At 33.4% G+C, this 27,623-nt stretch overlaps 6 protein-coding genes across 11 annotated transcripts; 4 read left to right on the top strand and 2 right to left on the bottom strand.

The window, feature by feature from the left end:
* Window positions 1–1,345: 1,345 nt before the first annotated feature.
* LOC103838595 (disease resistance protein RML1A-like) lies at window positions 1,346–3,206 on the top strand. Its single transcript, XM_033279583.1, has 3 exons — window positions 1,346–1,858; window positions 2,327–2,581; window positions 2,758–3,206. The coding sequence occupies exons 1-3, from the start codon at window positions 1,392–1,394 to the stop codon at window positions 3,023–3,025; spliced, it is 990 nt and encodes a 329-aa protein (XP_033135474.1). The 5' UTR covers window positions 1,346–1,391; the 3' UTR covers window positions 3,026–3,206.
* Window positions 2,101–4,855, bottom strand: LOC117127686 (serine/threonine/tyrosine-protein kinase HT1-like). The gene is made up of 3 exons (XM_033278294.1): window positions 4,832–4,855; window positions 4,040–4,393; window positions 2,101–3,714 (listed from the first exon to the last, which is right to left on the bottom strand). Exons 1-3 carry the CDS (start codon window positions 4,853–4,855, stop codon window positions 3,442–3,444), a joined length of 651 nt encoding a protein of 216 aa, XP_033134185.1. The 3' UTR covers window positions 2,101–3,441.
* Window positions 4,856–8,075: 3,220 nt separating this feature from the next.
* LOC103838760 (serine/threonine/tyrosine-protein kinase HT1-like) lies at window positions 8,076–12,208 on the bottom strand. Its single transcript, XM_033278293.1, has 3 exons — window positions 12,185–12,208; window positions 11,393–11,746; window positions 8,076–11,066 (listed from the first exon to the last, which is right to left on the bottom strand). Exons 1-3 carry the CDS (start codon window positions 12,206–12,208, stop codon window positions 10,794–10,796), a joined length of 651 nt encoding a protein of 216 aa, XP_033134184.1. The 3' UTR covers window positions 8,076–10,793.
* LOC117128073 (disease resistance protein RML1A-like) lies at window positions 8,696–10,558 on the top strand. The gene is made up of 3 exons (XM_033279584.1): window positions 8,696–9,208; window positions 9,679–9,933; window positions 10,110–10,558. Exons 1-3 carry the CDS (start codon window positions 8,742–8,744, stop codon window positions 10,375–10,377), a joined length of 990 nt encoding a protein of 329 aa, XP_033135475.1. The 5' UTR covers window positions 8,696–8,741; the 3' UTR covers window positions 10,378–10,558.
* A 5,297-nt stretch (window positions 12,209–17,505) lies between the features above and the next one.
* Window positions 17,506–20,305, top strand: LOC103838594. 2 transcript variants are annotated; one of them, XM_009115044.3, is made up of 9 exons: window positions 17,506–18,116; window positions 18,297–18,374; window positions 18,453–18,839; window positions 18,912–19,047; window positions 19,126–19,291; window positions 19,363–19,491; window positions 19,574–19,768; window positions 19,846–19,968; window positions 20,061–20,305. In XM_009115044.3, the coding sequence occupies exons 1-9, from the start codon at window positions 17,948–17,950 to the stop codon at window positions 20,166–20,168; spliced, it is 1,491 nt and encodes a 496-aa protein (XP_009113292.1). In that variant the 5' UTR covers window positions 17,506–17,947; the 3' UTR covers window positions 20,169–20,305. The 2 variants fall into 2 exon arrangements, with proteins under 2 accessions (XP_009113292.1, XP_009113291.1); XM_009115043.3 differs by having other exon boundaries at window positions 17,538–18,116; window positions 18,441–18,839.
* A 1,029-nt stretch (window positions 20,306–21,334) lies between these two features.
* LOC103838591 (nuclear pore complex protein NUP98B) lies at window positions 21,335–26,763 on the top strand. Of its 5 annotated transcripts, none has more exons than XM_033279168.1 (13): window positions 21,335–21,899; window positions 22,178–22,240; window positions 22,332–22,823; window positions 22,998–23,411; window positions 23,523–23,720; window positions 23,806–24,040; window positions 24,107–24,671; window positions 24,737–24,864; window positions 24,946–25,087; window positions 25,179–25,295; window positions 25,392–25,545; window positions 25,711–25,755; window positions 25,854–26,696. In XM_033279168.1, exons 2-13 carry the CDS (start codon window positions 22,222–22,224, stop codon window positions 26,420–26,422), a joined length of 3,078 nt encoding a protein of 1,025 aa, XP_033135059.1. In that variant the 5' UTR covers window positions 21,335–21,899; window positions 22,178–22,221; the 3' UTR covers window positions 26,423–26,696. The 5 variants fall into 5 exon arrangements, with proteins under 5 accessions (XP_033135059.1, XP_033135060.1, XP_033135062.1 ...); XM_033279169.1 differs by having other exon boundaries at window positions 21,337–21,899; window positions 22,998–23,261; window positions 23,331–23,411; window positions 23,806–24,671; XM_033279171.1 differs by having other exon boundaries at window positions 21,337–21,899; window positions 23,806–24,072; window positions 24,214–24,671.
* Window positions 26,764–27,623: the final 860 nt, after the last annotated feature.

The following is a 27,623-nucleotide window of genomic DNA, read 5'->3' as shown; positions in this document are numbered from 1 at the left end:
ATGGATGAGCGACAAATGACGGTTGTCTCTTGACACTGCGTGATCTGGAACTATAAAATACTTAGCGTAAACTTTAGGATCTACAGTTACGACCACTGATTTTAGATGATTTCTTTGTTGGTACAAGAATTTTATGTCATAACGACTAAATTTTGTTTTTATCATGTTAGACGCTATAGTAATATTATATATTTTAATATTTTAATAACATTTACTTATTAGTAATCTAATGTCATAATATTTTTTGGGTCCACCAGTAACTATGATGCGGAGGATATCAGGAACGGATACAACTTTTGTTTCATAAGCATCACCACATAACTATACTTTAACGTCCTACCGCCTGTGGCTACTGAGCTATCCACGCCTATTCATTCTATTTCATGCGACGGTGGGTTTCGTTAATTTTTTGGAAGCTCATTAGTCATGTTTACTGCCTCAACAATTACAACATGACATTTTTTGATATGTCACACATCCTTCTATTGCTGCATCTCAACCACGTTTAACTCTTAAGCTTTTCTATATATACCAAAAATTGGGATATTACAATTCACTCATTCAAAGAACGCTCTTTCTTTGCGCACCACTACATGTCTGAAGGCGCCTCTCGGATCAGAACCGAGATGACTAATTTCGCTCTGATACCACTTATAACGTCCCGATCGCCCACGGATAATGTGCCGGTCCGTGGGTCTTATTCCGTGCGATTGGCGGTTCGTTAATTTTTTTAAATCTCATTAGTCATGTTTATTGACCATGCAATCACCACATGATCTTTCTTCGTGTTTTGGCCTCAATCGCATAATATTGTGAATTTATAGGTCATTCATCTTTCTATTACTCTATCTTAAACACTTTTAACTATGGAATTTTAAATAAATATCTTCCTATATAGATATGCGCACTTTGGGGACGTAGGTAATCAAATCAATATTTTAAAACCTTTTCACATATGCCCTGATTTTCTATTACCTATATATTATGTATACGTTTGATCATAGGAGAAAATACATTTATGAATTAAGGCTAAGGAGTATTGGAGTTTAAAAAAAAAAAAATATTCCGAACGTTTACCAATAAAAACAAGCCTGTGGTCCTCGGCGGCCATTAGGAAACAAGAGTCTTTTTTGAGTTTTAACATTTCCACCAAAAACAGAACTCATAAGAGTCTATGAGTTTTTAACATTTGTACCCAAAAAAGCTTTTATGAGTCGCCGACGACTACGTGGAAATAAGCCAGTAGTTTCCAGTACAGTCTCATTTAATATTCCTTTTGACATTTCCTCTTCTCTTTACGTGTTTTGCATATATATATATGAACAACTAACTTGTTTACTCAACAAGCCACTAGTAACTTTCTTCAAACTCTCTTTTGCTCTAGCTCTCTCATGGCTACTTCTTCTTCTTTGTCTCACGTTATACACTCAATCTTCCCGAGCTTCCACGGGCCAGATGTTCGTAGAGATTTCCTCAGTCATTTACACAATGTCTTTGCGAGGAAACAAATCACGATGTTCGATGATCAGAAGATGGAGAGATGCCAGACGATCGGACCTGTGCTCATACAAGCCATTAGACAAGCAAAAGCATCCATCGTTGTGCTCTCTAGGAATTACGCTTCTTCGAGCTGTTGTTTAGATGAACTACTTGAAATCTTGAAGTGCAAAGAAGATTTGGGGCAGATTGTGATGCCAATTTTCTACGACGTTGATCCATCTGATATACGGAAACAGAAGGGAGACTTTGGTGTCGCGTTCAAGAAAACCTGTGAAGGTATAGCAGAGGAAAAGAAGCGGAGATGGATCGAAGCTTTGACATGTGTAGCAACCATAGTGGGAGAACACTCTCGTAACTGGTTTGTTACTTGTCTCTCTATGCTCAATGAAATAGAAACCTTTTATATCTTTGATAAATACCTTGTAATAGCACTAAAAACACCTTTTTGTTCAAAAAATGGCACACAAGGGAAAAATTTTCAAAATAGCACACAAAGGATAAATTTCCGAATATAGCATTAACTAAAAATACCTTTTTATTTAGGTCGAAGTTTAGTGATTAAGGTTTGGAATTTAGTATTTAGGGGTTATATCTGTGTTACTCAAAAAGGGGTTATATTTGCTAGGGTAAATGTTTGGAATTATTTAGTCATTTTATATTTTCATTGGTGTTATTTTGGAGTTTTTTTTCTCCTGATGATATTTGTTTGTCACAATAAGAGATTTGCTTCTTTATATATATATATATATATATATATATATATATATATCTTAATCAGTGATTGGAGTTTCTCTAGTTTAACAAAATTTTGGTTTTCTTTTTTCAGGAATGATGAAGCTGCGATGCTCGAAAAGATTTCCACAGTTATGTTGGAAAAACTGAAAATGGAAAAGTTATGGGAAATGTTTAGGAGTCACGATATAGACCGGAATGGTTTCATAAATGAACAAGAGCTTCGATATTCTATGACAAGAGATGGGGGGAAAGTAACCGATGAAGAAGTTCGTATGATCATCAAGGCAGCGGATGTTGATTCTGATGGTCGGATCAGCCATAATGAGTTCGCCAAATTCATCGAAACGTGAGGGATTCTTAAACCTTCTTAAAGCCTTTAAGCTGAAGATATAAAATAATAAGAAATTACGATGTTTTACAGGAAATTTTCACCATGATTTAGAATGTTTTTGTCTTTCTTAATAGTTGAGATTCGATAGTGGGTTTCTAAAATTTTGTAAATTTTTGTTTCTCTTTTGTCAGGGATAATATAGAAAAAGTTTCCATGTTCGGAAAGTTTGCCACAGATGTTACACTGTCATGGGATGAAAAGAAAGAAATGATTCAATGGTTTAGGCTTCTGGATGTAAACCAGAATGGTTTCATAACTGCGGCAGACTATCAAAAATATATTTTGACAAATTATGGGAAAAAAGTAACCGACGAGGATGCTCATAATTTCATCAAAGCATTTGATGTTGATTGCGATGGTCAGGTCAGCTATGATGAATTCGTCAAACTGACGAGGTGATGCAGTGTCTTATAAGACCATCTATATATACAAGAGGGAAAGTGATGTGTATGATTTATGAAGCTTCGTCGACTAGGTTAGGCGAGCAGAAGTATCTCGTTGAAGAAATGTGATAATGTGTATAGTTGTACTCTTTTTCCTTATTATGATGTTTATATCCCACTAAATTTTTTCATGACAATGTTTTAAAAAAGCAACAAAGAACACATAAATGATAAACACTCAAAAAATATATTAGAATTTCAAAGATATAGGTTTATCATTGTTCTAAAGTCTTTGAGATCAAGGGAACGAAGGAAAACGACCAAATCACTTCTTTTTTTTTTCTAACCAAGAAAAATAGTAATCTTGTTGCTTAAAAAAAGAATAGTAATCTTTACAATGAGAGAGTGTTATGGTACTTAAACAACTTTGAATTACCAAGCATTTACAGGAACAGAGGAGGAAGACGATTTTGAGCTGATGGCTGAGACGCAGCCTTTAAGGCGATCAAGAATGGCGTGTTTGGTCTTCGTGAGGTTTGCGTGTGACGTCAGAGGCAGCCCTTCTTTGACACATTCGTCATACTTCTCTAGCACCGCCACAATGTTTGAGAAGTCCGGACGCTTCGAAGGGTTCTCCGACCAACACCTCTTGATCAGGTGATCAAGTTCTGGTTGACAGCTCGCCGGCAATGGCGGTCTCTCGTTCTGCTCATATTAATATTAGATAAATACTGAATGTTTCATGCACGTAACATATTCAAGTATGACTTGTATCCCAAGCAAACACAACACACAATCTCAATGTTCTTTTTTTTTTACTGACTATGAGGTTACGAGCCCAAAGATCACGTACATCTAGGACGAGACCACTACCATGTTAAATTAAATCTCTTTAGAAAAGTAGATCTTTTGACCCAGAAAAAAAAAAGAAAAGAAAAATTGATCCTTCGCACCCTTCCCATGGAAATCGAAGCTATCACCCTTTAGACTTCAGTCTCAAATGTCTATCACAAGATGTTAAGAGACTGACCTTTTCAGCGACTGCAAATGCGGCTTGCACTGGAGTCATGCCTTGGAACGGAAGCAAGGCAGTGGTGAGTTCCCATAGAACGATCCCAAAGCTATAAACATCCACTTTTCTAGTGTAAGGCTTATCCTTGATCATCTCTAGAGCCATCCATCGATAAGTTCCCATGTTACCCTTGGCCTCTCTGCATTGCGTCTCAAGACAAGAAGTCCCAAAATCTGCAACTTTAACTCTCATTTCATCATTCAAAAGCAAATTGTTGGACTTAAGGTCTCTGTGGATTATTGTATATAGAAAAAACAAAAGAAGAACACAGATTTTGACTCGCCGTTGTTGGGTGTCAACACGAAGAAATGTCTAGGGTTCTAAGTCAGTCAATGATAGTGCGTGAACCTCTCTGCCTCCGTCTACATTGGACTGCTTGGAACGCGGACGCAGGTTTCGTTTAAAAAAAAGAGAGCTAATATTCTATAAATTTTCTATTTAAATGAGTTTCGTGATGCGTTTTCATAAAGATAAATCATAGATATTTTTATTAATCAAAATAATTATGAAAATCAGTTTTATCACTATTTGGTTCAGATTCATTTCATAAATAACATATTTTAAATTGACATACATAGGATCAAGTATACATGTATATTGACTAGAAATCTTGCTTACTTTTTCAAAAAATTGAAAAATTTAACATTTATTTTTTGATTAAAAATAATAATTAAGATATTTTGTAATGATAAAAACTTCATTTAGTTAAAGTTAATTGTCAAATCCAATAATAGGTGTTTAAAAAGAAACCAGAATAGGTATAATACGAATCATTTTTGATGAAATAATTTCAAATTATATATTTAAATGAAATAACTCAAATATATGATATAATTCCCTTTATTTTACTACTAACTTAATACTAAATAGCGATTTAAATATATGATATTAAAAGTTAAAATGATGGTTGTCATTTGACCCTTTTAGTTACTATTGGAGTTTGAAGTCTTAGCATGCTGAAGAATTTTTAAAAAACTTTATGGCTAGATTTGCTTATGCAACTTAAACTCGATTGATGTGTTAGCTTTCTATTTTTCCTAAATAATTTATATCAAATTATAAATGTAATAAAAATATTTGTGAAGTGTAAGATACCAAACTTAATAATTCTATTTAATCTGTTTTCAAATTGATGAAAATTAAATAAGAAATTAAGTTTATTTTTTAGTTGCCACTAGTAATTGTGGTCTATTCAAAGATTGTTTGTAAGCTAATATAACAAAAATGAATAACAAAATCATTATTAGTTAAAGTATTTAGTGATAAAACCTAGCTCTAAACTATTTTTGAATCAAAATAAAAATCGAAATAAAATCTTTCAATTAGCTTTTAACATTTTAAATCTTCAACTTAAAAATCGTTAGCGTTTTTCAACTTCCGTCTATAATACTGTTTATTTTGGATTAAAAACTTTAATGCCGTTTATAATGTTGTTTTATAGTTAAATATTTTGGTTGGGGATTTCATCATTAAAGGCTGATAATGTTTTGGTAAAAGCTTGTAAAATAGGATTGAGGTTTATAAATAACTAAAATAAGATTAAGATTTATAAATTTATTTATAAAAACTTGTAAAATTAGTTATAAAACTTATAAAATTAGTTATAAAATCATTTATAAAGCCTTACTAGTCACTTATAAGATGTAATAAAATCAGTTATAAGAGTTCAAACAATAAAAAAGTGTTTTTAAAAGTTTATAATTTTATTTATACAATATATTAATCATTTCTAAGAGCTTATATGATATTTAAAAAGACTTGTAAATTACTTCTATGATTTGTAAAAAATGTATAAAGCTTATAAGAATTAATAAAATAATATATAAAGGCTTATAAGAATTTTTAAAATAATTTGTAAAGGCTTATAAATAATTTATAAAAGTTAATAAACAATATAGCATGAACTATAGGCTTATGAAATAATTGATAAAGCCTTATTAATCATTTTTAAGGGCTTATAAATTGGTTATAAAATTGATAATTAGTGCATAAATATTTGTAAATTATTTTAATACTTTTAAATCGGTTATAGGAGTTTTAAAATAATTGATAAATGATTATAAGAGGATTAAATGATTTTACATTCCTTTATAATCCCTTATATATTGTTTGTAAACTCGTATAACCAATTTTACAAAAAAATATTTATCTTTTGGCAATCCATTAAGCATTTGATTTAAGTTACTAGCTTGACTTTGTGATAAATCTTAGTGGGGTTGAGCATGAGGGCTTGTTCCAAAACAAGCTCCACAATAAGTGATTTTATAAGGGATATTTAACGATAAAACTCTTCAACTAAATTTATACCAGGTAGAAACCCCTAAACTAATTTTATTTAATGGATTAAATAATTTCTCTACCGATTCTACGAGTAAATCTTTAGTTTACAATCTTAACTAAACTTAGTTGGAGGTTTTAAACATTAAAAATAAAAATATAATTAAAACTATTTAAAAATTTTAGTAACTCAGTTTTATAAAATTAGTATTTCTATGCTACTTTTATTCACTTTTCAGTTTTTTTATAGATTATTTTAAAAACTTTCAGAGATAAATTCCTTTCAACTAATTTTTAACTGTTTTTTATTTAAAATAGATGTATTTTGAACAAAGATTACAAACGTTAACATTTTTTTTTTTGTCATCAACATAAACAAACTCATAAAAACTCTGTAAACTAAACTGATAATTCTATATCTATATGGATGAGCGACAAATGACGGTTGTCTCTTGACACTGCGTGATCTGGAACTATAAAATACTTAGCGTAAATTTTGGGATCTACAGTTACGACCACTGATTTTAGATGATTTCTTTGTTGGTACAAGAATTTTATGTAATAACGACTAAATTTTGTTTTTATCATGTTAGACGCTATAGTAATATTATATATTTTAATATTTTAATAACATTTACTTATTAATAATCTAATGTCATAATATTTTTTGGGTCCACCAGTAACTATGATGCGGAGGATATCAGGAACGGATACAACTTTTTTTTCATAAGCATCACCACATAACTATACTCAGAGCCGTGCGAGCACTAAAACCATACGTAAGCGAGAGAAAAAAAGTATGCTTTCATTCATAAAAAAAATATCTTATAAAAAGTCACTTCAAAAAAAAAAACACTGCTTAATAATTCTAAAACATAATTTGTCTTCCTTTCTTTTCTAAAAACTCATTGACTAAACTTTCAAAATCAATGTTCCTTAGGAGTTCTCTCTCGATAGATAAGATAGCCAAATCACTCAATCTTTCTTGTGACATAGTCGAACGAAGATAAGATTTTATCAGCTTCAACTTTGAAAAGCTCCTCTCAGCAGATGCAACCGAAACAGGGATGGTCAATAATATTCGATAAGCAACCAAAACAGTGAACTATTAATGTATTAATGAATGTCTTTATGTATGGGTTGTAGCCCATATTTAGCCTATTGATAATATTATAGTTTAAAACTCAAGCCCATATAAAGTATATATTAGTACTTATTATTGGTAATATTAACTAAGCATATGCTATTAAGTGTTTTTTCAAAAAATGATGCCCTAAGCCAATGTTTCTTTTGCTCTCAAGGTCGCACGGCACTGACTATACTTTAACGTCCTACCGCATGTGGCTACTGAGCTATCCACGCCTATTCATTCTATTTCATGCGACGGGGTTCGTTAATTTTTTGGAGGCTCATTAGTCATGTTTACTGCCTCAACAATTACAACATGACATTTCTCGATATGTCACACATCCTTCTATTGCTGCATCTCAACCACGTTTAACTCTTAAGCTTTTCTATATATACCAAAAATTGGGATATTACAATTCACTCACTCAAAGAACGCTCTTTCTTTGCGCACCACTACATGTCTGAAGGCGCCTCTCGGATCAGAATCGAGATGACTAATTTCGCTCTGATACCACTTATAACGTCCCAATCGCCCACGGATAATGTGCCGGTCCGTGGGTCTTATTCCGTGCGATTGGCGGTTCGTTAATTTTTTTAAATCTCATTAGTCATGTTTATTGACCATGCAATCACCACATGATCTTTCTTCGTGTTTTGGCCTCAATCGCATAATATTGTGAATTTATAGGTCATTCATCTTTCTATTACTCTATCTTAAACACTTTTAACTATGGAATTTTAAATAAATATCTTCCTATATAGATATGCGCACTTTGGGGACGTAGGTAATCAAATCAATATTTTAAAACCTTTTCACATATGCCCTGATTTTCTATTACCTATATATTATGTATACGTTTGATCATAGGAGAAAATACATTTATGAATTAAGGCTAAGGAGTATTGGAGTTTAAAAAAAAAAAAATATTCCGAACGTTTACCAATAAAAACAAGCCTGTGGTCCTCGGCGGCCATTAGGAAACAAGAGTCTTTTTTGAGTTTTAACATTTCCACCAAAAACAGAACTCATAAGAGTCTATGAGTTTTTAACATTTGTACCCAAAAAAGCTTTTATGAGTCGCCGACGACTACGTGGAAATAAGCCAGTAGTTTCCAGTACAGTCTCATTTAATATTCCTTTTGACATTTCCTCTTCTCTTTACGTGTTTTGCATATATATATATGAACAACTAACTTGTTTACTCAACAAGCCACTAGTAACTTTCTTCAAACTCTCTTTTGCTCTAGCTCTCTCATGGCTACTTCTTCTTCTTTGTCTCACGTTATACACTCAATCTTCCCGAGCTTCCACGGGCCAGATGTTCGTAGAGATTTCCTCAGTCATTTACACAATGTCTTTGCGAGGAAACAAATCACGATGTTCGATGATCAGAAGATGGAGAGATGCCAGACGATCGGACCTGTGCTCATACAAGCCATTAGACAAGCAAAAGCATCCATCGTTGTGCTCTCTAGGAATTACGCTTCTTCGAGCTGTTGTTTAGATGAACTACTTGAAATCTTGAAGTGCAAAGAAGATTTGGGGCAGATTGTGATGCCAATTTTCTACGACGTTGATCCATCTGATATACGGAAACAGAAGGGAGACTTTGGTGTCGCGTTCAAGAAAACCTGTGAAGGTATAGCAGAGGAAAAGAAGCGGAGATGGATCGAAGCTTTGACATGTGTAGCAACCATAGTGGGAGAACACTCTCGTAACTGGTTTGTTACTTGTCTCTCTATGCTCAATGAAATAGAAACCTTTTATATCTTTGATAAATACCTTGTAATAGCACTAAAAACACCTTTTTGTTCAAAAAATGGCACACAAGGGAAAAATTTTCAAAATAGCACACAAAGGATAAATTTCCGAATATAGCATTAACTAAAAATACCTTTTTATTTAGGTCGAAGTTTAGTGATTAAGGTTTGGAATTTAGTATTTAGGGGTTATATCTGTGTTACTCAAAAAGGGGTTATATTTGCTAGGGTAAATGTTTGGAATTATTTAGTCATTTTATATTTTCATTGGTGTTATTTTGGAGTTTTTTTTCTCCTGATGATATTTGTTTGTCACAATAAGAGATTTGCTTCTTTATATATATATATATATATATATATATATATATATATATCTTAATCAGTGATTGGAGTTTCTCTAGTTTAACAAAATTTTGGTTTTCTTTTTTCAGGAATGATGAAGCTGCGATGCTCGAAAAGATTTCCACAGTTATGTTGGAAAAACTGAAAATGGAAAAGTTATGGGAAATGTTTAGGAGTCACGATATAGACCGGAATGGTTTCATAAATGAACAAGAGCTTCGATATTCTATGACAAGAGATGGGGGGAAAGTAACCGATGAAGAAGTTCGTATGATCATCAAGGCAGCGGATGTTGATTCTGATGGTCGGATCAGCCATAATGAGTTCGCCAAATTCATCGAAACGTGAGGGATTCTTAAACCTTCTTAAAGCCTTTAAGCTGAAGATATAAAATAATAAGAAATTACGATGTTTTACAGGAAATTTTCACCATGATTTAGAATGTTTTTGTCTTTCTTAATAGTTGAGATTCGATAGTGGGTTTCTAAAATTTTGTAAATTTTTGTTTCTCTTTTGTCAGGGATAATATAGAAAAAGTTTCCATGTTCGGAAAGTTTGCCACAGATGTTACACTGTCATGGGATGAAAAGAAAGAAATGATTCAATGGTTTAGGCTTCTGGATGTAAACCAGAATGGTTTCATAACTGCGGCAGACTATCAAAAATATATTTTGACAAATTATGGGAAAAAAGTAACCGACGAGGATGCTCATAATTTCATCAAAGCATTTGATGTTGATTGCGATGGTCAGGTCAGCTATGATGAATTCGTCAAACTGACGAGGTGATGCAGTGTCTTATAAGACCATCTATATATACAAGAGGGAAAGTGATGTGTATGATTTATGAAGCTTCGTCGACTAGGTTAGGCGAGCAGAAGTATCTCGTTGAAGAAATGTGATAATGTGTATAGTTGTACTCTTTTTCCTTATTATGATGTTTATATCCCACTAAATTTTTTCATGACAATGTTTTAAAAAAGCAACAAAGAACACATAAATGATAAACACTCAAAAAATATATTAGAATTTCAAAGATATAGGTTTATCATTGTTCTAAAGTCTTTGAGATCAAGGGAACGAAGGAAAACGACCAAATCACTTCTTTTTTTTTTCTAACCAAGAAAAATAGTAATCTTGTTGCTTAAAAAAAGAATAGTAATCTTTACAATGAGAGAGTGTTATGGTACTTAAACAACTTTGAATTACCAAGCATTTACAGGAACAGAGGAGGAAGACGATTTTGAGCTGATGGCTGAGACGCAGCCTTTAAGGCGATCAAGAATGGCGTGTTTGGTCTTCGTGAGGTTTGCGTGTGACGTCAGAGGCAGCCCTTCTTTGACACATTCGTCATACTTCTCTAGCACCGCCACAATGTTTGAGAAGTCCGGACGCTTCGAAGGGTTCTCCGACCAACACCTCTTGATCAGGTGATCAAGTTCTGGTTGACAGCTCGCCGGCAATGGCGGTCTCTCGTTCTGCTCATATTAATATTAGATAAATACTGAATGTTTCATGCACGTAACATATTCAAGTATGACTTGTATCCCAAGCAAACACAACACACAATCTCAATGTTCTTTTTTTTTTACTGACTATGAGGTTACGAGCCCAAAGATCACGTACATCTAGGACGAGACCACTACCATGTTAAATTAAATCTCTTTAGAAAAGTAGATCTTTTGACCCAGAAAAAAAAAAAGAAAAGAAAAATTGATCCTTCGCACCCTTCCCATGGAAATCGAAGCTATCACCCTTTAGACTTCAGTCTCAAATGTCTATCACAAGATGTTAAGAGACTGACCTTTTCAGCGACTGCAAATGCGGCTTGCACTGGAGTCATGCCTTGGAACGGAAGCAAGGCAGTGGTGAGTTCCCATAGAACGATCCCAAAGCTATAAACATCCACTTTTCTAGTGTAAGGCTTATCCTTGATCATCTCTAGAGCCATCCATCGATAAGTTCCCATGTTACCCTTGGCCTCTCTGCATTGCGTCTCAAGACAAGAAGTCCCAAAATCTGCAACTTTAACTCTCATTTCATCATTCAAAAGCAAATTGTTGGACTTAAGGTCTCTGTGGATTATTGTATATAGAAAAAACAAAAGAAGAACACAGATTTTGACTCGCCGTTGTTGGGTGTCAACACGAAGAAATGTCTAGGGTTCTAAGTCAGTCAATGATAGTGCGTGAACCTCTCTGCCTCCGTCTACATTGGACTGCTTGGAACGCGGACGCAGGTTTCGTTTAAAAAAAAGAGAGCTAATATTCTATAAATTTTCTATTTAAATGAGTTTCGTGATGCGTTTTCATAAAGATAAATCATAGATATTTTTATTAATCAAAATAATTATGAAAATCAGTTTTATCACTATTTGGTTCAGATTCATTTCATAAATAACATATTTTAAATTGACATACATAGGATCAAGTATACATGTATATTGACTAGGAATCTTGCTTACTTTTTCAAAAAATTGAAAAATTTAACATTTATTTTTTGATTAAAAATAATAATTAAGATATTTTGTAATGATAAAAACTTCATTTAGTTAAAGTTAATTGTCAAATCCAATAATAGGTGTTTAAAAAGAAACCAGAATAGGTATAATACGAATCATTTTTGATGAAATAATTTCAAATTATATATTTAAATGAAATAACTCAAATATATGATATAATTCCCTTTATTTTACTACTAACTTAATACTAAATAGCGATTTAAATATATGATATTATAAGTTAAAATGATGGTTGTCATTTGACCCTTTTAGTTACTATTGGAGTTTGAAGTCTTAGCATGCTGAAGAATTTTTAAAAAACTTTATGGCTAGATTTGCTTATGCAACTTAAACTCGATTGATGTGTTAGCTTTCTATTTTTCCTAAATAATTTATATCAAATTATAAATGTAATAAAAATATTTGTGAAGTGTAAGATACCAAACTTAATAATTCTATTTAATCTGTTTTCAAATTGATGAAAATTAAATAAGAAATTAAGTTTATTTTTTAGTTGCCACTAGTAATTGTGGTCTATTCAAAGATTGTTTGTAAGCTAATATAACAAAAATGAATAACAGAATCATTATTAGTTAAAGTATTTAGTGATAAAACCTAGCTCTAAACTATTTTTGAATCAAAATAAAAATCGAAATAAAATCTTTCAATTAGCTTTTAACATTTTAAATCTTCAACTTAAAAATCGTTAGCGTTTTTCAACTTCCGTCTATAATACTGTTTATTTTGGATTAAAAACTTTAATGCCGTTTATAATGCTGTTTTATACTTAAATATTTTGGTTGGGGATTTCATCATTAAAGGCTGATAATGTTTTGGTAAAAGCTTGTAAAATAGGATTGAGGTTTATAAATAACTAAAATAAGATTAAGATTTATAAATTTATTTATAAAAACTTGTAAAATTAGTTAGAAAACTTATAAAATTAGTTATAAAATCATTTATAAAGCCTTACTAGTCACTTATAAGATGTAATAAAATCAGTTATAAGAGTTCAAAAAATAGGATACAATCACTTCTCAAAAATTGTTAGGGTAAACTTTTTATATTCATTAGTCTCACCACAAAGCATCTCCATAGCCAAGAAAAATCCCATCTTTGCATGGACATACGTGTTAGTATAGACTTTTTATCCCTACATGGTTGAAGCCTATCCATACGCGTATGAACTATTTTTATTTAAAGAGTTTAAATATCACCGTGGTGACATAGGTTCGAACTCGAAATCTCTGACACTCATCTGTGAGAAGGAGGTTCTAGTTGGATACAAACACTTCAAAACTGAAAAATTTTGGGTAAACTTTTATAAGAACTATCCCACCGTAAGGGAGTGCGGTTCCATATCTAGAAAAAACCCATCTCCGGCCTGGATCTACAGATTAGTATACACTATTTATTTCTACGTGTAATAGAAATTTTTTATTTGTAGAGACTAAAAGCATCCACGTCGGTATGTTCTAAGAGGTGTTCTCATGATTAAATTAACATATAAATAATTGTAAAGTAAAAGAGATTCATGAGCAACTCTTCTTTGATAGCAGCTCCAAAAGTTATTAGAACATAAATTACATTTGTCTTTCAAGCTGTGGTTTATATTTTCTATAAAAAGAAAATAAAAAAAAATTATTATTTGAGATAGTGTTCTACTATTACTAATGCTCAAAATATCACAGATGCTGACAAAAATTTAAACTCAAAACCACTAGCATTAATTATCTATGAGAAAAAGAAAAAAAATCACTTTTCAAAACTGCTTATAAATACAAAATAAAAATATTGTTGTTAAAATATATATATACTATAGACTAATATTTCCAAAAATTTAATGATTGCACAAATAAATAAAAAAGTAAAAGGGACAAGACAACAAATCCTACGTGTGAGGTGTCACCAGTGCCGTGCGAAGGTTTTTTTGAGGCCCGAGGCGAGTTAAAAAAATTTGCATGATATGTTTTTTGAAAATATTTCTATTTAAATTCGAATTATATAAAATATATTTTTTTGAAAAAACATAGATATATATCTAATACTAAAAAGTTTTGATTTATTACCTAAACATTTTCTAAATTTTATGCACCAGACTTTTATAAACTAAAAACCAAACTATATATTCTTAGCGTTTTGGATTGAAATGTTGGTCGCTGTTAAAAAGCTAAATATTAGCGTTTAAATTAAATACATTAAACTATATATTCAAAATATTATAAATTTTTAATCAAATTCTATAAATATATAAAATAAATTGAATTCATAATATATACAAAGAAGACAAATGTGGATCAAATATTTGCAGTTAATTTGAAGTAGAATCTTTATAGTTTTATATAAAATATAGTAAAATTGATCACAAATTAGTTATTTTAAACAGAAGTCAAATTTAGAATCAAATAATAATAAAAATCTAACTAAAAGAATACATTAACTACCATGTAAATTTTTTTTTGTAATTAAAGGTCCTAAAAGTTTTATAAAAGTTGGGAGTCCTAGGTAAATGCCTTTTTTAATAGGCTGTAAGCACGGTTCTGGCAGTGTCACCACTAACATTTGAACACATATGATTTTAAGTGTCCCCTACTTTTCTCGTTGTGACTTGGTTACTTGGTTCGGTGTTCACCACCACGACTGCCTAACTAATCCAATAGACAAATAAATACAACATACCCCCAATATTTTCACAGTTGCATATATATATATATATATATATATATATATATATATATATTTGATAAATATAAAATATAATATTATTTAAATTTTGACTGAAATATAAAGATGACTTGTGGTAAAAAAATAACTAGACAAATTAAACAACTATAACAGAATCGAGAACTCGAAAAATTAACTCAAAATTCAAAAGGTTAGAGACAATGAAACACCACTGATCCTAACAAGCCACATAAAGCATTAATATATCTAAAGGACTATAACTTTTTTTGCTACACTATTATTATCATATAAAAAATTTGATTTTACATATAATAAATCAAAGAAACGGCAACACCTTGGCAAAATTAAAATAAAAAACCAGGTGATATAAGTAAAGATAGACCACAGAGTGAGCAATCATTTCAGCCATAATTACAGTGACCATTCTCAAAATACTAAAACCCATAGTTTCTAAAATTTCTTTGAAATCAAACCTCCCGAACCTGCTAATGAAAATAAAGCTCAAATGCGTTGTCACACGACATAGATCTCTAATTCTCATTACAAATATTTGGTTATGTCCGGTTCCAGTAGACAAAATCCTAGAAAATTAGTCGGTTGGGTATTGATCCAGTGGATACTCCCAGACTATTTAAAAAATTCAAGCTCAAAACCACAAATAATCTGAATAGAGTTCTCCCTCAACATCACAAACAAGAAACAATTACATTCATAGACACTTTTTGAGTTTGTATATCAACACTTCTCACTTGTCACATACTTTGTCCAAATACCAAAATACCCTTTACATATACAATTCACTCTCATCGTCTCTTTTCCAACTAAGGCACGTGCATCATTTAGATTTCAAATAGAAAAATCAAACCGAAGTGGTTAATGGTAGAGCTGTGGTTGATGGTGGAGAGCTTAGAGTAAAAGATTTATGGGTTTTATCATTACATTTTTCACTTTAATATATATTTGTCATATAAATATTAATAATAAATTTCAGAAAAAACTGAATTCTCTTCTCAAATATATTACATATCGAATCTAATCTATTAAAATAGAGGTATTAAAAATCTACTATATAAATAATTCTAAATGAATATATTTTCTATAGTATAACTAAATAAATTTTAAAATGTATTGTATGCAAACTTTAGAAATTTAAAAAGTATTTTGAATGTGATTCTCTATTTAATTATTTCATATTATGAATTTATTGTAATGAGCTCGAAAAATATATTAGTACATGAAAACAATGAATAACAAAGTAAATTATGTATAAAACAATCATTATAAATTAATAATGAATAAAAAAACTAATCAATCAATTTATATAGTTATACAATATATAACACTAGAATGTTAATCATATATTTAAAATCTTAATATAATCTCAAAATTATATATTTATAAAATGAAAAAAAATACTTGGTGCAAATTAAACTCTAGTTAGATTCTTATAAGAGATTCATCTTTCAACTATTTGGCACAACCGTGTTCATCTAAGATAAACAAATAAAATATTTACCACCTACTCATGTCAAAAACCAAAATTTACAACCCTAATCATGTTAAAATAAATTGTTTACCACCCTAATCTATGTATCCTCTCATTGTTCATTACATGGCATGATGTGTTCACATTATTAAGAAAAATAACTCCAAATAAACATTGCAATTTACTAAAAAATGTTAAATAAGAAAAACGCAAGTGTTGCTTAAATTGTAAGGAAAAAAGTTTCCTAGCTACACGAAGTTTACACTATTATGGTGGAAACCATCCAATATATGAAAATGTTTCAACAAATACACGAAGTTTATGTTAATGTACGAAGTAAATAATAATATGGTGGCAACATCACCATCGGGTTTAATTGATTTTAAGCTAAGTTAATGAGGTCAATCTGTAATTTACTAAACTTAATAAACTTCATGATTTATTAAGTTTAATAAACTTAATTGATTTTATTAATAAACTTAGTAATTTAATAAACTTGAACTTAAAAAATTAATAATTTATTATACTTAATAAATTTATTAAACTTAATAAACTTAATATTTAATAAACTTAATGGTTTATTAATTTAATAAACTTAATTGATTTTATTAATAAACTTTGTAATTTAATAAACTTTAACTTAATAAACTTAATAATTTATTATACTTAATAAATTTATTAAACTAAATAAACTTAATAATTTAATAAACTTAAACTTAATAAAGTTAATAAATTTATCAAACTTAATAAATTTATTAAACTTAATAAATTTAACAAATTTATTAAGTTTATTAAGTTTATTGAATGATTAAGTTTATTAAATGATTAAGTTTATTAATAAATGATTAATTTTATTAAGTTTATAAATAAATGATTAATTTTATTAAGTTTAATAAATTTATTAGTTTTTATATGTTTAATAAATTTATTAAGTTTATTAAGTAAGTATGATAAATTATTAAGTTTATTAACAAAATCAATTAAGTTTATTAAAATTAATAAATAATTAAGTTTATTAAGTTTAGTAAATTACAGATTGATCTCATTAACTTAGCTTAAAATCAATTAAATCCGATTATGATGTTGCCACTATATTATTATTTACTTCATATATGTGACATGTATTAACATAAACTTCGTGTAGTTATTAACACATTCTCATACACTAGATGGTTTCCACCGTATTATTGTTGAGCTGAGAAACTTTTTTCCAAATTGTAAATCCAAATGGGGAAGTGAGACCAACATAATGGCTTTATAAGGAGATGCCGTGAACGCAGCGGATATGCGATAAGTATCAACAACTTGTCATCATTTTGATAAAACATTTGACTTCCTAATCCCTCCCCCCCAATAATTAACCAAAGAAAACATTTTTCACCAACTTTTTTCTTTTCTTTCTTCTATTTACTGATTATTGTTTGGAAGTAAAGAAGAAGAAGAAGTTCATCTTCCTCACCAAACTGTTTGTCTAGTTGTCTGTGTCTCCTTCTCTCTCTCCTCTCGTGAAAAAGGAACCACATTTCTCTCTAAAACTTTCTGGGTTTTTCCTTATTAGTTGATTTTTGTGGATCGTGTCTGCCAGATCCTGCCTGTTTTTTTTGGTCAGAGAGAGAAAGACAGAAAGGAACCAGCTTTCTCTCTCTAAAAAGTTGTGATTTTTTGGAGATCAGAAGAGAGAGAGAGAGATGGGAGGTTGCGTGTCAACGCCTAAGAGCTGCGTAGGAGGGAGAGTAAGGTCAAGCAAGAGGAGAAAGAATCGGACAAGACGAAAGATTCATAAGAAGAGAGCTGTCTCTTCTTCTCGCTTATCTGACGGATCTCACCTTCCTTCCTTCACCAATCCCACCTTCCAAGGTCCCTCTCTCTCTCTCTTGATCTTGTTCTTGATTTCACGTTTTATCATCAATTCAGCTTCATGGGCTTATGCATCTCTCTCTTGCCTATCTCAAAGGCTTAACCTTTAAAGCCTTTGATCCATTCATTAGCTAACAATTTGTGATTAAAGATTGGAACTTTTTTGTTTAAATCAAACAGCAAGCGCTGATGAAGCATGGTTTGATTCCAACCTCGCCTTTGAAACAGACTGCGATGAAGATTTTCACAGCGTTGAAGGTACACAAAAAGGAACCTTCTTTAAACACCCTTAGGATCAATACATCATAGTTTTATTGCTTTCAGATGTGTTATCAGTAAAGGAAGCTGAGCGTATCTCAGTATCAAGCATGTCATCCGTGAAAGACTCCAACCTCGGAGGAGGCTCCGCTAGGAACTCTCTAAGCGTAGACGAAGCAGCCATCATCTCACTATCAAAGTCAGAGAGCGCTTTGACCGACGCTAAGCAGCCTGTTTACATAGACGAGATATCTTCAAACGTTGGCGATGACAGCTCGAGAAAAGACGAAGGGTTGCTGGAAAGCTGTGGGATTCTCCCCAGCAACTGTTTGCCTTGTCTTAACTCGACCGTTCCTTCTATTGAGAAGAGAAGGTCTCTAAGCTCGAGTCCTCCGGGTACGAGGAAGAAAGCCGCGCTTAAACTGTCTTTCAAGTGGAGAGAAGGTCACGCTACTGGTCCTTTATGTAAGTTATCAACTTTTGTAGATTATCCATGGCATTTGATTCTGAAAGAAACTCACTTTTGTTTCTCTACAGTTTCTACGAAAATGCAGTTGCAGAGACCTGTGGCAGGTACTCAGGTTCCTTTCTGTCCGCTTGAAAAGAAGATGTTGGATTGTTGGTCTATCATTGAGCCAAGTAGCTTCCGTGTTCGTAGCAAAACTTATTTCAGGTAAATAAACATACAAAGAGAGCTTTCTTGTTTTGAGTACTGATGCAAAACTGAGATGATTTTGTTTTGTTTTGGTAGAGAAAAGAAGAAAGAGTTTGCACCAAACTATGCTGCATATAATCCCTTTGGTGTTGATGTATTCTTATCGCAACGTAAAATAAACCATATAGCGCAATACGTGGAGCTTCCTGTTGTTAGTACAACCCCGACCAAGCTCCCATCTATCCTCGTTGTAAATGTTCAGGTACATTGTCTAAACCCTTCTTGAATTGGTGTTTCTTGTGGGTTTGTGCTTAACTTTGAATCCTCTTGTAGATTCCTTTGTATCCAGCTGCAATCTTTCAAGGTGAAACCGATGGAGAAGGAATGAACTTTGTTTTATACTTTAAACTTTCTGATAATTATTTAAAAGAGCTTCCACCTCATTTTCAAGAAAGCATTCAGGTAAAACTAATCTCCCCACTTCCTGATTCTGTTTTTATTTTCTTGTTCTGTGCTGATACACGTTTTTGAAATCTCTTTGTAGAGATTGATAGATGACGAGGTTGAGAAAGTAAGAGGCTTTGCTATGGATGCAAATGTGCCGTTTCGAGAGCGGTTAAAGATATTGGGGCGTGTTGCAAATGTGGATGATCTCCAGTTGAATGGTGCAGAGAAGAAGCTCATGAATGCTTATAATGAAAAGCCTGTGCTTTCTCGTCCTCAACATGAGTTTTATTCGGTATGTCACAACGAGTATCATACATAAGAAAATGCAAATGTTTTACAAACTAATTTTTGATGTTTTGATATTTGTAGGGTGAAAATTACTTTGAGATTGATATTGATATGCATAGATTCAGCTACATATCGAGGAAAGGGTTTGAAGCATTTTTAGATAGGCTCAAGAACTGTGTTCTTGATGTTGGACTCACTATTCAGGTAAATGAATTAATTACTGTTTGTTGCTTTCTTTGAGGAAAGTTTGGTAAATTTATAATGGTTATTTAACTTGTGAAATCTCATTTTTGCAGGGGAATAAACCGGAGGAGTTACCGGAACAGATTCTGTGTTGCGTTCGGTTAAATGGGATTGATTACATGAATTATCATCAGTTAGCTCTTGGTCAAGAATTTCTATGACGAACATAAAGATTAACTTTTTTAATTGTATTTTTCTTTATTTATTTTTGTCCCTTAAGAACACAAAGATCTAAGAGCTTGTTTTCGTTTTGATGGAAAACCCAATAATGAAAAAAATTTGGCCATTTGATTTTCAATCCATTGATGGAATATAAGCATATCTCTTGTGTGAGTGAGATCAAAACATTGCGAAAGAATACACAATCTTGCGCTCTAGAAGACATAACACTAGTTGGATCCTATACTTGCAGTTAGTTGCAGTTAGTGATGGGAATATGATTCAAAATCTGCGAGTCCTGCCCCGCTTGATCCACAGCATGGCCCGGAGTACTTATAACAACTATATTTTGGATACAGAGCAAATGTGATATCCGCCTACCCACAAAATGAAAAAAGAAAAAAAAACACATATTTATCTATATTATATAACTTATGCAATGCAATGATATATTAATTAACAATTATTTATATTAAAGAAAAATATATATTTTTGATAAATTGGCTCAAATGGTCATAAAATATGTTTTTTTAACCAAATTAACCAATAAAAGCTAAAGTGATGAAAATATATTTTATTAAAGAGATAAATGATAAGAACATCAATTTATTAAAGACGTATATAAAATAAATATTTAAATAAAATATTTTGGTTGTCCATTGATTCTATATGAACCAGTGGATCATAATAAGTTGTTGATATTTCTGTTAAAAATGTATATTTTTTTAAATAAACCAGTAGATTGTAATAAATCGTTGACTTTAGTTATGTGTTATTAAACATAAAATTATATATTAAATAGGAAATTGGTTATTTATAAATAAATAATTGAAAAACACTCTTACAATTCTTTTTGTTTAGATTTTTAAAGAAATAAAATTATTATTACAGAATGTCTTATTAGTATTGAAGGGGTTCTTTTTTCTCATATAAATGTATTTTTAAGATCTTTTAAAAGGAAAATTAGGATTTAAAAGAGAAAATTACTTTGAAATATCTTTTTACAATTTTCTTTTGTTTAGGATACTATTAAATAATTTATTTTTAGTATTGGTAGCATTTTTATTTATAGTTTTTGTTGTTTTAACTACCATTTTTTTGTAAATATCGTTTTTTAAAAAAAAATAAAAGGAAAATTAAGATTTAAAAAAAAAAGAAATTTCTTTCAAATATCCATTTTTTAAAAAAAAATCCTGTTTGTTTATGATTTTATAGAGGAAAATTACTAGCAAATAATTTTATTGGATAATTATTATATATTTATGATAACAATTTTTATTTCATGCCATAATTTTGAATTTCTTATTATTATCATGTATATTGTAATGATGTTAATTAGTAGCAGCACACGATTTGAAACGGTAACGAACCGGAAGTGTAACAGTAATATAAAACACCTGTTACGTAATAATAAAATTATATAAAAAAAAATTAATTAATATTAACATTAGCGAACCGGGTAAGATAGAAATCATGGTAGGCTCGGATAACGCGAAGCAAAACCGGTTAACAAATCACAGCGGCGTCGGAAAGACGCTAGGCGTACGCTTAACGCACTTGAGAACGACGCAACCCACCTGCCCTGCCACTTTATATATAATAACTCTGCTTTTTTACCTTCTTCCTCCAAAAAACCATTATACCCAACTTTTAGGCTTTCGTATTCCGGCGAGTTTTCTCTCTCTCTATCCTTGTCATCGTATCCGTTGATTCCTCGTCGCACTTCACTTCAGGTTCGGTTCCCTGTATCCCTCTCTGCTTCGAGTTAGAGCCCTAATTTTTTTCTATAGTATTCGTGAGGCGTAGTTTTATGTTGTTGAAGTTAGGTTTCGATTAGTATCGGTTTGCTTCTAAATCGCATCTTGTAATGCTGCATTGTGTGATGTCGAGGGTTCAGTTTTTGAGTATTGTTTGTGTGTTTAAGTGGTTTGTGTAAACGGCAAGATAGCCTTTTCAGTATGGTGTTTTGCTTTTGGTTCTGCTTATAATGATTCGCTTTCTCTTGTACCAGCCTAGAAGAAACAGTCTACTTCGCTAATAAACATTTATAACAAGATGTTTGGTGCATCTAATCGTAAGTCATCGTATCTCTTTACTCTGCCTTTCGTCCGTTTATTGCTTTTGCCATTCCAAACTTAACACGCTGTGTGTTTTTTGTTTTACAGCTTTTGGACAGGGATCTAATAGCAGCAGTCCTTTTGGGACCCAAACTCAATCTGTGTTTGGTCAGAACAACAACGCGTCTAGTAATAATCCCTTTGCGCCAAAACCCTTTGGTGCTGCTTCTAGTCCTTTCGGCGCGCAGACTGGTGGTTCTATGTTTGGAGGTACTTCAACTGGTGTGTTTGGTCAGGCTCAAGCTTCCTCCCCTTTCGGGGCTTCTAGTCCTTTTGGTGCGCAGACCGGTGGTTCTATGTTTGGAGGCACTTCAACCGGTGTGTTTGGTCAGGCTCAAGCTTCTTCCCCTTTTGGTGCTTCTAGTCCTTTTGGTGCGCAGACCGGTGGTTCTATGTTTGGAGGCACTTCAACCGGTGTGTTTGGTCAGGCTCAAGCTTCCTCCCCTTTCGGTGCTTCATCACAAGGGTTTGGGAGCTCTACTCCGAGCTTTGGAGCACCTTCTGCTCCTGCCTTTGGCAATTCGCCTTCACCTTTTGGTGGTAAGTATATCTATTGCCTTTGTTTTTTTTTTGTGTGTCAATAATCTATTGCTTGTAACATTGATAGGAACTTACTTTCTCACACTAGGACTGACATTGTTAACTTATACTTTTGATACATGTTATTTTTTTCAAGCGTTTGATTGTCCGATACGTAATTTTCTTCTGTTTTAGGCACTTCAACTTTTGGACAGAATGGCTTCTCAACGCCTCAGTCAAGTCCTTTCGGAAGCGCCACACAACAGTCACAGCCTGCTTTTGGAAACAGCACTTTCGGGTCATCTACACCCTTTGGTGCCTCTACCACCCCTGCCTTTGGCTCTACGAATACATCTGCCTTCGGCGCCTCAAGCACACCTGCCTTCGGCTCCACCAATACATCTGCCTTCGGTGCCTCAAGCACACCTGCATTTGGCGTGTCACCCACTCCTGCCTTTGGTAACTCTGGCACTGCATTTGGCAACAATGCTTTTGGTTCTGGAGGTGCTTCAGGTACACCTGGGTTTGGCGCTTCAAGCGCTCCTGCGTTTGGTTTTGGCTCCTCCCCAGCTTTCGGACAGACTACGCATTCTCCCTTTGGAGCTCAAGGTTCTCTTTTAGCTAGTATTATTCAGTTACAGAATTAGATTTGCAAATTCCTCATATCCTATTCAAAAGGTGTGTTATGGATAATACTTACATACATGTTTTGTCTTGCAGGTTCTCAGTCTTCGAACTCAACAACCTTTGGAAATCAACAACAGGGTGGTAGTAGAATCATTCCATATACATCTACAATAGATGCAGAGTCTGGAACTGGAGCCCCTGGGAAGCTACAATCAATTTCTGCTATGAGTGTCCACAAAGAAAAATGCCATGAGGAGCTCAGGTGGGAGGATTTCCAGAGAGGAGATAAAGGTACACATATAACAAATCCATTCTACCATATTAGATGTTTGTATCTTATGTTTCAGTATACTGATTTTCTTAATTCAATTTTCAGGTGGAAAACTTCCTGCGGGGCAAACTAGTCTGTTCTCTCAGCCCACGAACCCTTTCGGCCAGACATCTACCAATCCTACAAATCCAACACACGCCTTTCAAAGCACAATAGCCCCAAACCCAAACCCTTTCGGCCAGACATCTGGAAATCCAACACAAGGCTTTCAAAGCACAATAGCCCCAAACCCAAACCCTTTCGGCCAGACAGCACCAACCCCAAGTCCTTTCGGCCAGACATCTGCAAACCCAACACACGCCTTTCAAAGCACAATAACCCCAAACCCAAACCCTTTCGGCCAGACATCTGCAAACCCAACAACCGGCTTTCAAAGCACAATAACCCCAAACCCAAACCCTTTCGGCCAGACAGCACCAACCCCAAGCCCTTTCGGCCAGACATCTGCAAACCCAACAAACCCTTTCAGCCAAAACACTCCAGCAACTAACACAAATTTCTCGTCTCCCTTTGGCCAACCTACTACCCCATCCTTGTTTGGAACTTCATCAAATACCACACCCGGTTTTGCACCATCCTCTGGTTTTGCAGCAACCACTACGCAGCCATTTGGTCCATCAAGCACTCCTTCATTTGCCTCTTCGTCAGTCTTCAATTCTTCTGGCTCCTCTCCGTCACTGTTTAGTTCGACTCCTGCACAAGGGTCAACTCCAGCATTTAGCAGTGGAAACTTTAACAACAGTCAGTCAGCTCAGCTGTTTAGCTCAAACCCCTCATTTGCACAGACTGGGTTTGGACAAAATACAAATACCCAACCTAGCATTTTCAGTACACCTTCCACTGGATTCGCAAACATGTCTACAAGCTTTCCATCCTTAAATACAAGCATCGCTCCCTTAAGTCAAACAAAGGTAACTTACTTTTTTTTATAGCTCAGCGTCTCTTTCACTTTTCTAACGTTGGTTTATTTTTGTAGCCTGCTGGTCCGACACCGCAGCAATCAACTCAGCCAACTCAACCATCTTTTAGTTTCAACAACTCTGGTCAGACCCAAACAGTCGCTGCAGGTGGATTGGCATTTTGTCCAGTCAACTTTGGGCAAGTGTAAGTACATCAGTTTCTCTCGAGTCTTGTTTCTCCTTTTAGATTATTTTATTTACGGTTCATTCTCTTCTGTTTTGACAGGCCTGCTTCGCAACCAAACCCTGTAAGTAACCTCACTGCTACGCAACCAAACCCATTTGGAACGCTTCCTGCTGTGCCTCAGATTTCAATTGGTCAAGGTGGAAATTCACCTTCGATTCAGTATGGAATCTCCAGCTTGCCTGTAAGTTTATTGTGCTTTCCTTCAACACGAACAAACCAGCTTATAAGCAAAGACTCCATGTTACGAACACATATATTTTCTTTCTATCCAGGTCGTTGATAGACCTGCACCGGCCAGAGTGTCATCACTCCTGACTTCTCGACATCTTTTGCAAAGACGGGTCATGCTGCCTGCAAGAAAGTACCGTGCGGGGGATGATAGTCCAAAGGTATGTTTACTGTTTTCTGAATCTCGGCTTGGTCTTGAATTAAACTGTAATCTTTATATTTTTGTTACTGAAGTTCTTTCTACATGTTTGTTTCAGGTTCCATTCTTCAGTGATGAAGAGAACTCCAATACACCTAGGGCTGATGCGTTTCTCACTCCAAGGGAAAACCCGAGAGCTTTGTTAATACGCTCACTTAAAAAGGAAACAGCAGCACCGCTGAAGGATGACACGACCCCTCTGCAAGAGAATGGTAAGCTTGCTTTTCGACATTCATTGGCTTATTTATTACATGGCAAAGAAGTGAGAAGTTTCCACTTGGAACACTTCAATCTATGCTACCTCTGTTTTTGAACATTCCGAGAATACTTATACTCGTAAGATGACCCACTTGACCGTTTTTACATATGAATTTCAGGTAAGAGATCGAATGGGGTTATTACTAATGGAGCCAACAACGAGAGTAAGTATTCAATACATGCGTATGTAACAAAAGAGTGATTCATGTTTGTGCTTTTTTTAGAAACCATTGTCTAACTTGATTATTAATAATATCCGCAGATAAGAATAATGGTGAAGTTCGTGATGCTCCTCCGGTAAAAGCCAATGAGACACATGAAAATCACGGAGGCGACAAGAACGGCGCAAAGAGTTCACCAAGTAGAGCAGAGATCGAGTCATTGCTGCCAAAGCTGCATCACGCTGAGTATTTCACAGAGCCTCGGATCCAAGAACTAGCTGGCAAGGAAAGGGCTAATCCTGGTTATACCGGACGAGTGAGGGACTTTGTTGTCGGGAGACACGGTTACGGCAGCATAAAGTTTCTAGGAGAGACGGATGTGCGTAAGCTCGACTTGGAAAAGTTGGTTCAGTTCAACAACAGGGAAGTGCTTGTGTACATGGACGAGAGCCAGAAACCTCCTGTTGGTCAGGGACTGAACAAGCCAGCGGAAGTAACGTTGCTCAACATAAAATGCATGGACAAGAAGAGCGGGAAGCAAGTGAAAGAAGGCCCGAGGGTGGAGAAGTATAAGGAAATGCTCAAGAGGAAAGCTGAAGAACAAGGAGCTGAGTTTGTGTCTTATGATGTTGTGAATGGCGAGTGGAAGTTTAAGGTCGAACATTTTTAGTTCTTACAAGGTTAGAGATGAAGATGATGAGTAGAAAAGATCTAACGTCGTTGTCGTTTTGGGGTCTGTCTATTAGTCTTTTGCTTTTACCTCAACCTCTCTTTTATCAGTTTTATTAGGAAAAATATTATAAGTTCGTTTTTGGATTGGTGGCTGTGGTCTAGTGATTTTTTTCTCTCCTTTTTGTTCTAATCTGGTGGAGGTTTCAGGATTTTGTTCTGTAAAACTTTTTAAGTGTTTTTTTAACCAAATGAAGAAATATACTATTCACCAATGGAAACAGCATCACCATTTCTCATGTTAATTATGTTGTTCTACCAAATTAATATTTTCTTTGGTCATACTTTACCGCTAAATGGCAGACCGATCCGAGTAAGCTTATTCTCAAATCGTACCCGGTTCACAGGAAATCCCCCATTCTTCTCCACCACAATAAGTTGGTAAACCGGTGTCTGAGTCTCTTAACATTGTAGCACCTATTAACTCATTCAACTCTCTAAAAATAGTATTTAGTATAAAAAATAATGAACTATATTTTTGATCAAACAATTAAACTTTGAATTTTTATCAACATGTTAAGACAACGCCATAAACAAAAGGAAAACACTAAAAAGGAGCCAGTTACCATAGTAGCAGAAAGAAGAACACGCTAGTCGCAGACAACTCAGCTGCCGCGAACTACACGGATAACAATTCCGTTCATACAGCTTCCTTTAAAGTTGCAAAATACGCAGTAACAAATGATTGATAACAATAGTTTTGAATTTTGATGAAGCTTTTGTCATTACTACCTTGATTACTAGTCTACACTCTACAACATATATTAATATTTAATATACGTCCTATTCCTACCACCCCACTTAAGAAAAAACCATTAATACACTTTGAAAAGTCTAATGGATCCAAATCATCCAATCAACACTTACAAGACATGATTGAGCTTGGTCACTTGGTCATCTCTCTTCCGAAGGGGGAGTCTCTTGGTGCTTCTGAGAGGTGCGTAGTTTTTCTTTTTGTATGACATTTGATTTTTTCCGTTACTTGCTTCTTTGGAAATTTTCTAATAATTTCTATGGAGTCATTTGGTCTCTGTCTTTGTGATCTTAAGTGATTGTTTTTGTTCAATAGGATTGATTGGAACTTGGTAGAGATTTTATGTAGCTGAAAAAGATCTCTCAATATTCGAACCTTTAAACTCTTT

Source organism: Brassica rapa, chromosome A09, assembly GCF_000309985.2.
Source record: "Brassica rapa cultivar Chiifu-401-42 chromosome A09, CAAS_Brap_v3.01, whole genome shotgun sequence".
In the NCBI taxonomy this organism is placed as follows: Eukaryota; Viridiplantae; Streptophyta; class Magnoliopsida; order Brassicales; family Brassicaceae; genus Brassica; species Brassica rapa.
This window is presented reverse-complemented; position numbering and strand designations above follow the sequence as displayed.

Coding starts and splice junctions, on each gene's coding strand:
- LOC103838760 (XM_033278293.1), bottom strand. CDS start 12,208: ATGATTCGTATTATACCTATTCTG. Junction 11,747..12,184: donor TTCGTATTATACCTATTCTG/GTTTCTTTTTAA, acceptor TTAGAACCCTAG/ACATTTCTTCGTGTTGACAC. Junction 11,067..11,392: donor CATTTGCAGTCGCTGAAAAG/GTCAGTCTCTTA, acceptor TAATATGAGCAG/AACGAGAGACCGCCATTGCC.
- LOC103838595 (XM_033279583.1), top strand. CDS start 1,392: ATGGCTACTTCTTCTTCTTTGTCTCACGTTATACACTCAATCTTCCCG. Junction 1,859..2,326: donor GGAGAACACTCTCGTAACTG/GTTTGTTACTTG, acceptor TTCTTTTTTCAG/GAATGATGAAGCTGCGATGC. Junction 2,582..2,757: donor TTCGCCAAATTCATCGAAAC/GTGAGGGATTCT, acceptor CTCTTTTGTCAG/GGATAATATAGAAAAAGTTT.
- LOC103838594 (XM_009115043.3), top strand. CDS start 17,948: ATGGGAGGTTGCGTGTCAACGCCTAAGAGCTGCGTAGGAGGGAGAGTA. Junction 18,117..18,296: donor CACCAATCCCACCTTCCAAG/GTCCCTCTCTCT, acceptor TAAATCAAACAG/CAAGCGCTGATGAAGCATGG. Junction 19,969..20,060: donor ATGTTGGACTCACTATTCAG/GTAAATGAATTA, acceptor TCATTTTTGCAG/GGGAATAAACCGGAGGAGTT.
- LOC117128073 (XM_033279584.1), top strand. CDS start 8,742: ATGGCTACTTCTTCTTCTTTGTCTCACGTTATACACTCAATCTTCCCG. Junction 9,209..9,678: donor GGAGAACACTCTCGTAACTG/GTTTGTTACTTG, acceptor TTCTTTTTTCAG/GAATGATGAAGCTGCGATGC. Junction 9,934..10,109: donor TTCGCCAAATTCATCGAAAC/GTGAGGGATTCT, acceptor CTCTTTTGTCAG/GGATAATATAGAAAAAGTTT.
- LOC117127686 (XM_033278294.1), bottom strand. CDS start 4,855: ATGATTCGTATTATACCTATTCTG. Junction 4,394..4,831: donor TTCGTATTATACCTATTCTG/GTTTCTTTTTAA, acceptor TTAGAACCCTAG/ACATTTCTTCGTGTTGACAC. Junction 3,715..4,039: donor CATTTGCAGTCGCTGAAAAG/GTCAGTCTCTTA, acceptor TAATATGAGCAG/AACGAGAGACCGCCATTGCC.
- LOC103838591 (XM_033279167.1), top strand. Junction 23,721..23,805: donor TTTCCAGAGAGGAGATAAAG/GTACACATATAA, acceptor TTCAATTTTCAG/GTGGAAAACTTCCTGCGGGG. Junction 24,672..24,736: donor CTCCCTTAAGTCAAACAAAG/GTAACTTACTTT, acceptor TTATTTTTGTAG/CCTGCTGGTCCGACACCGCA.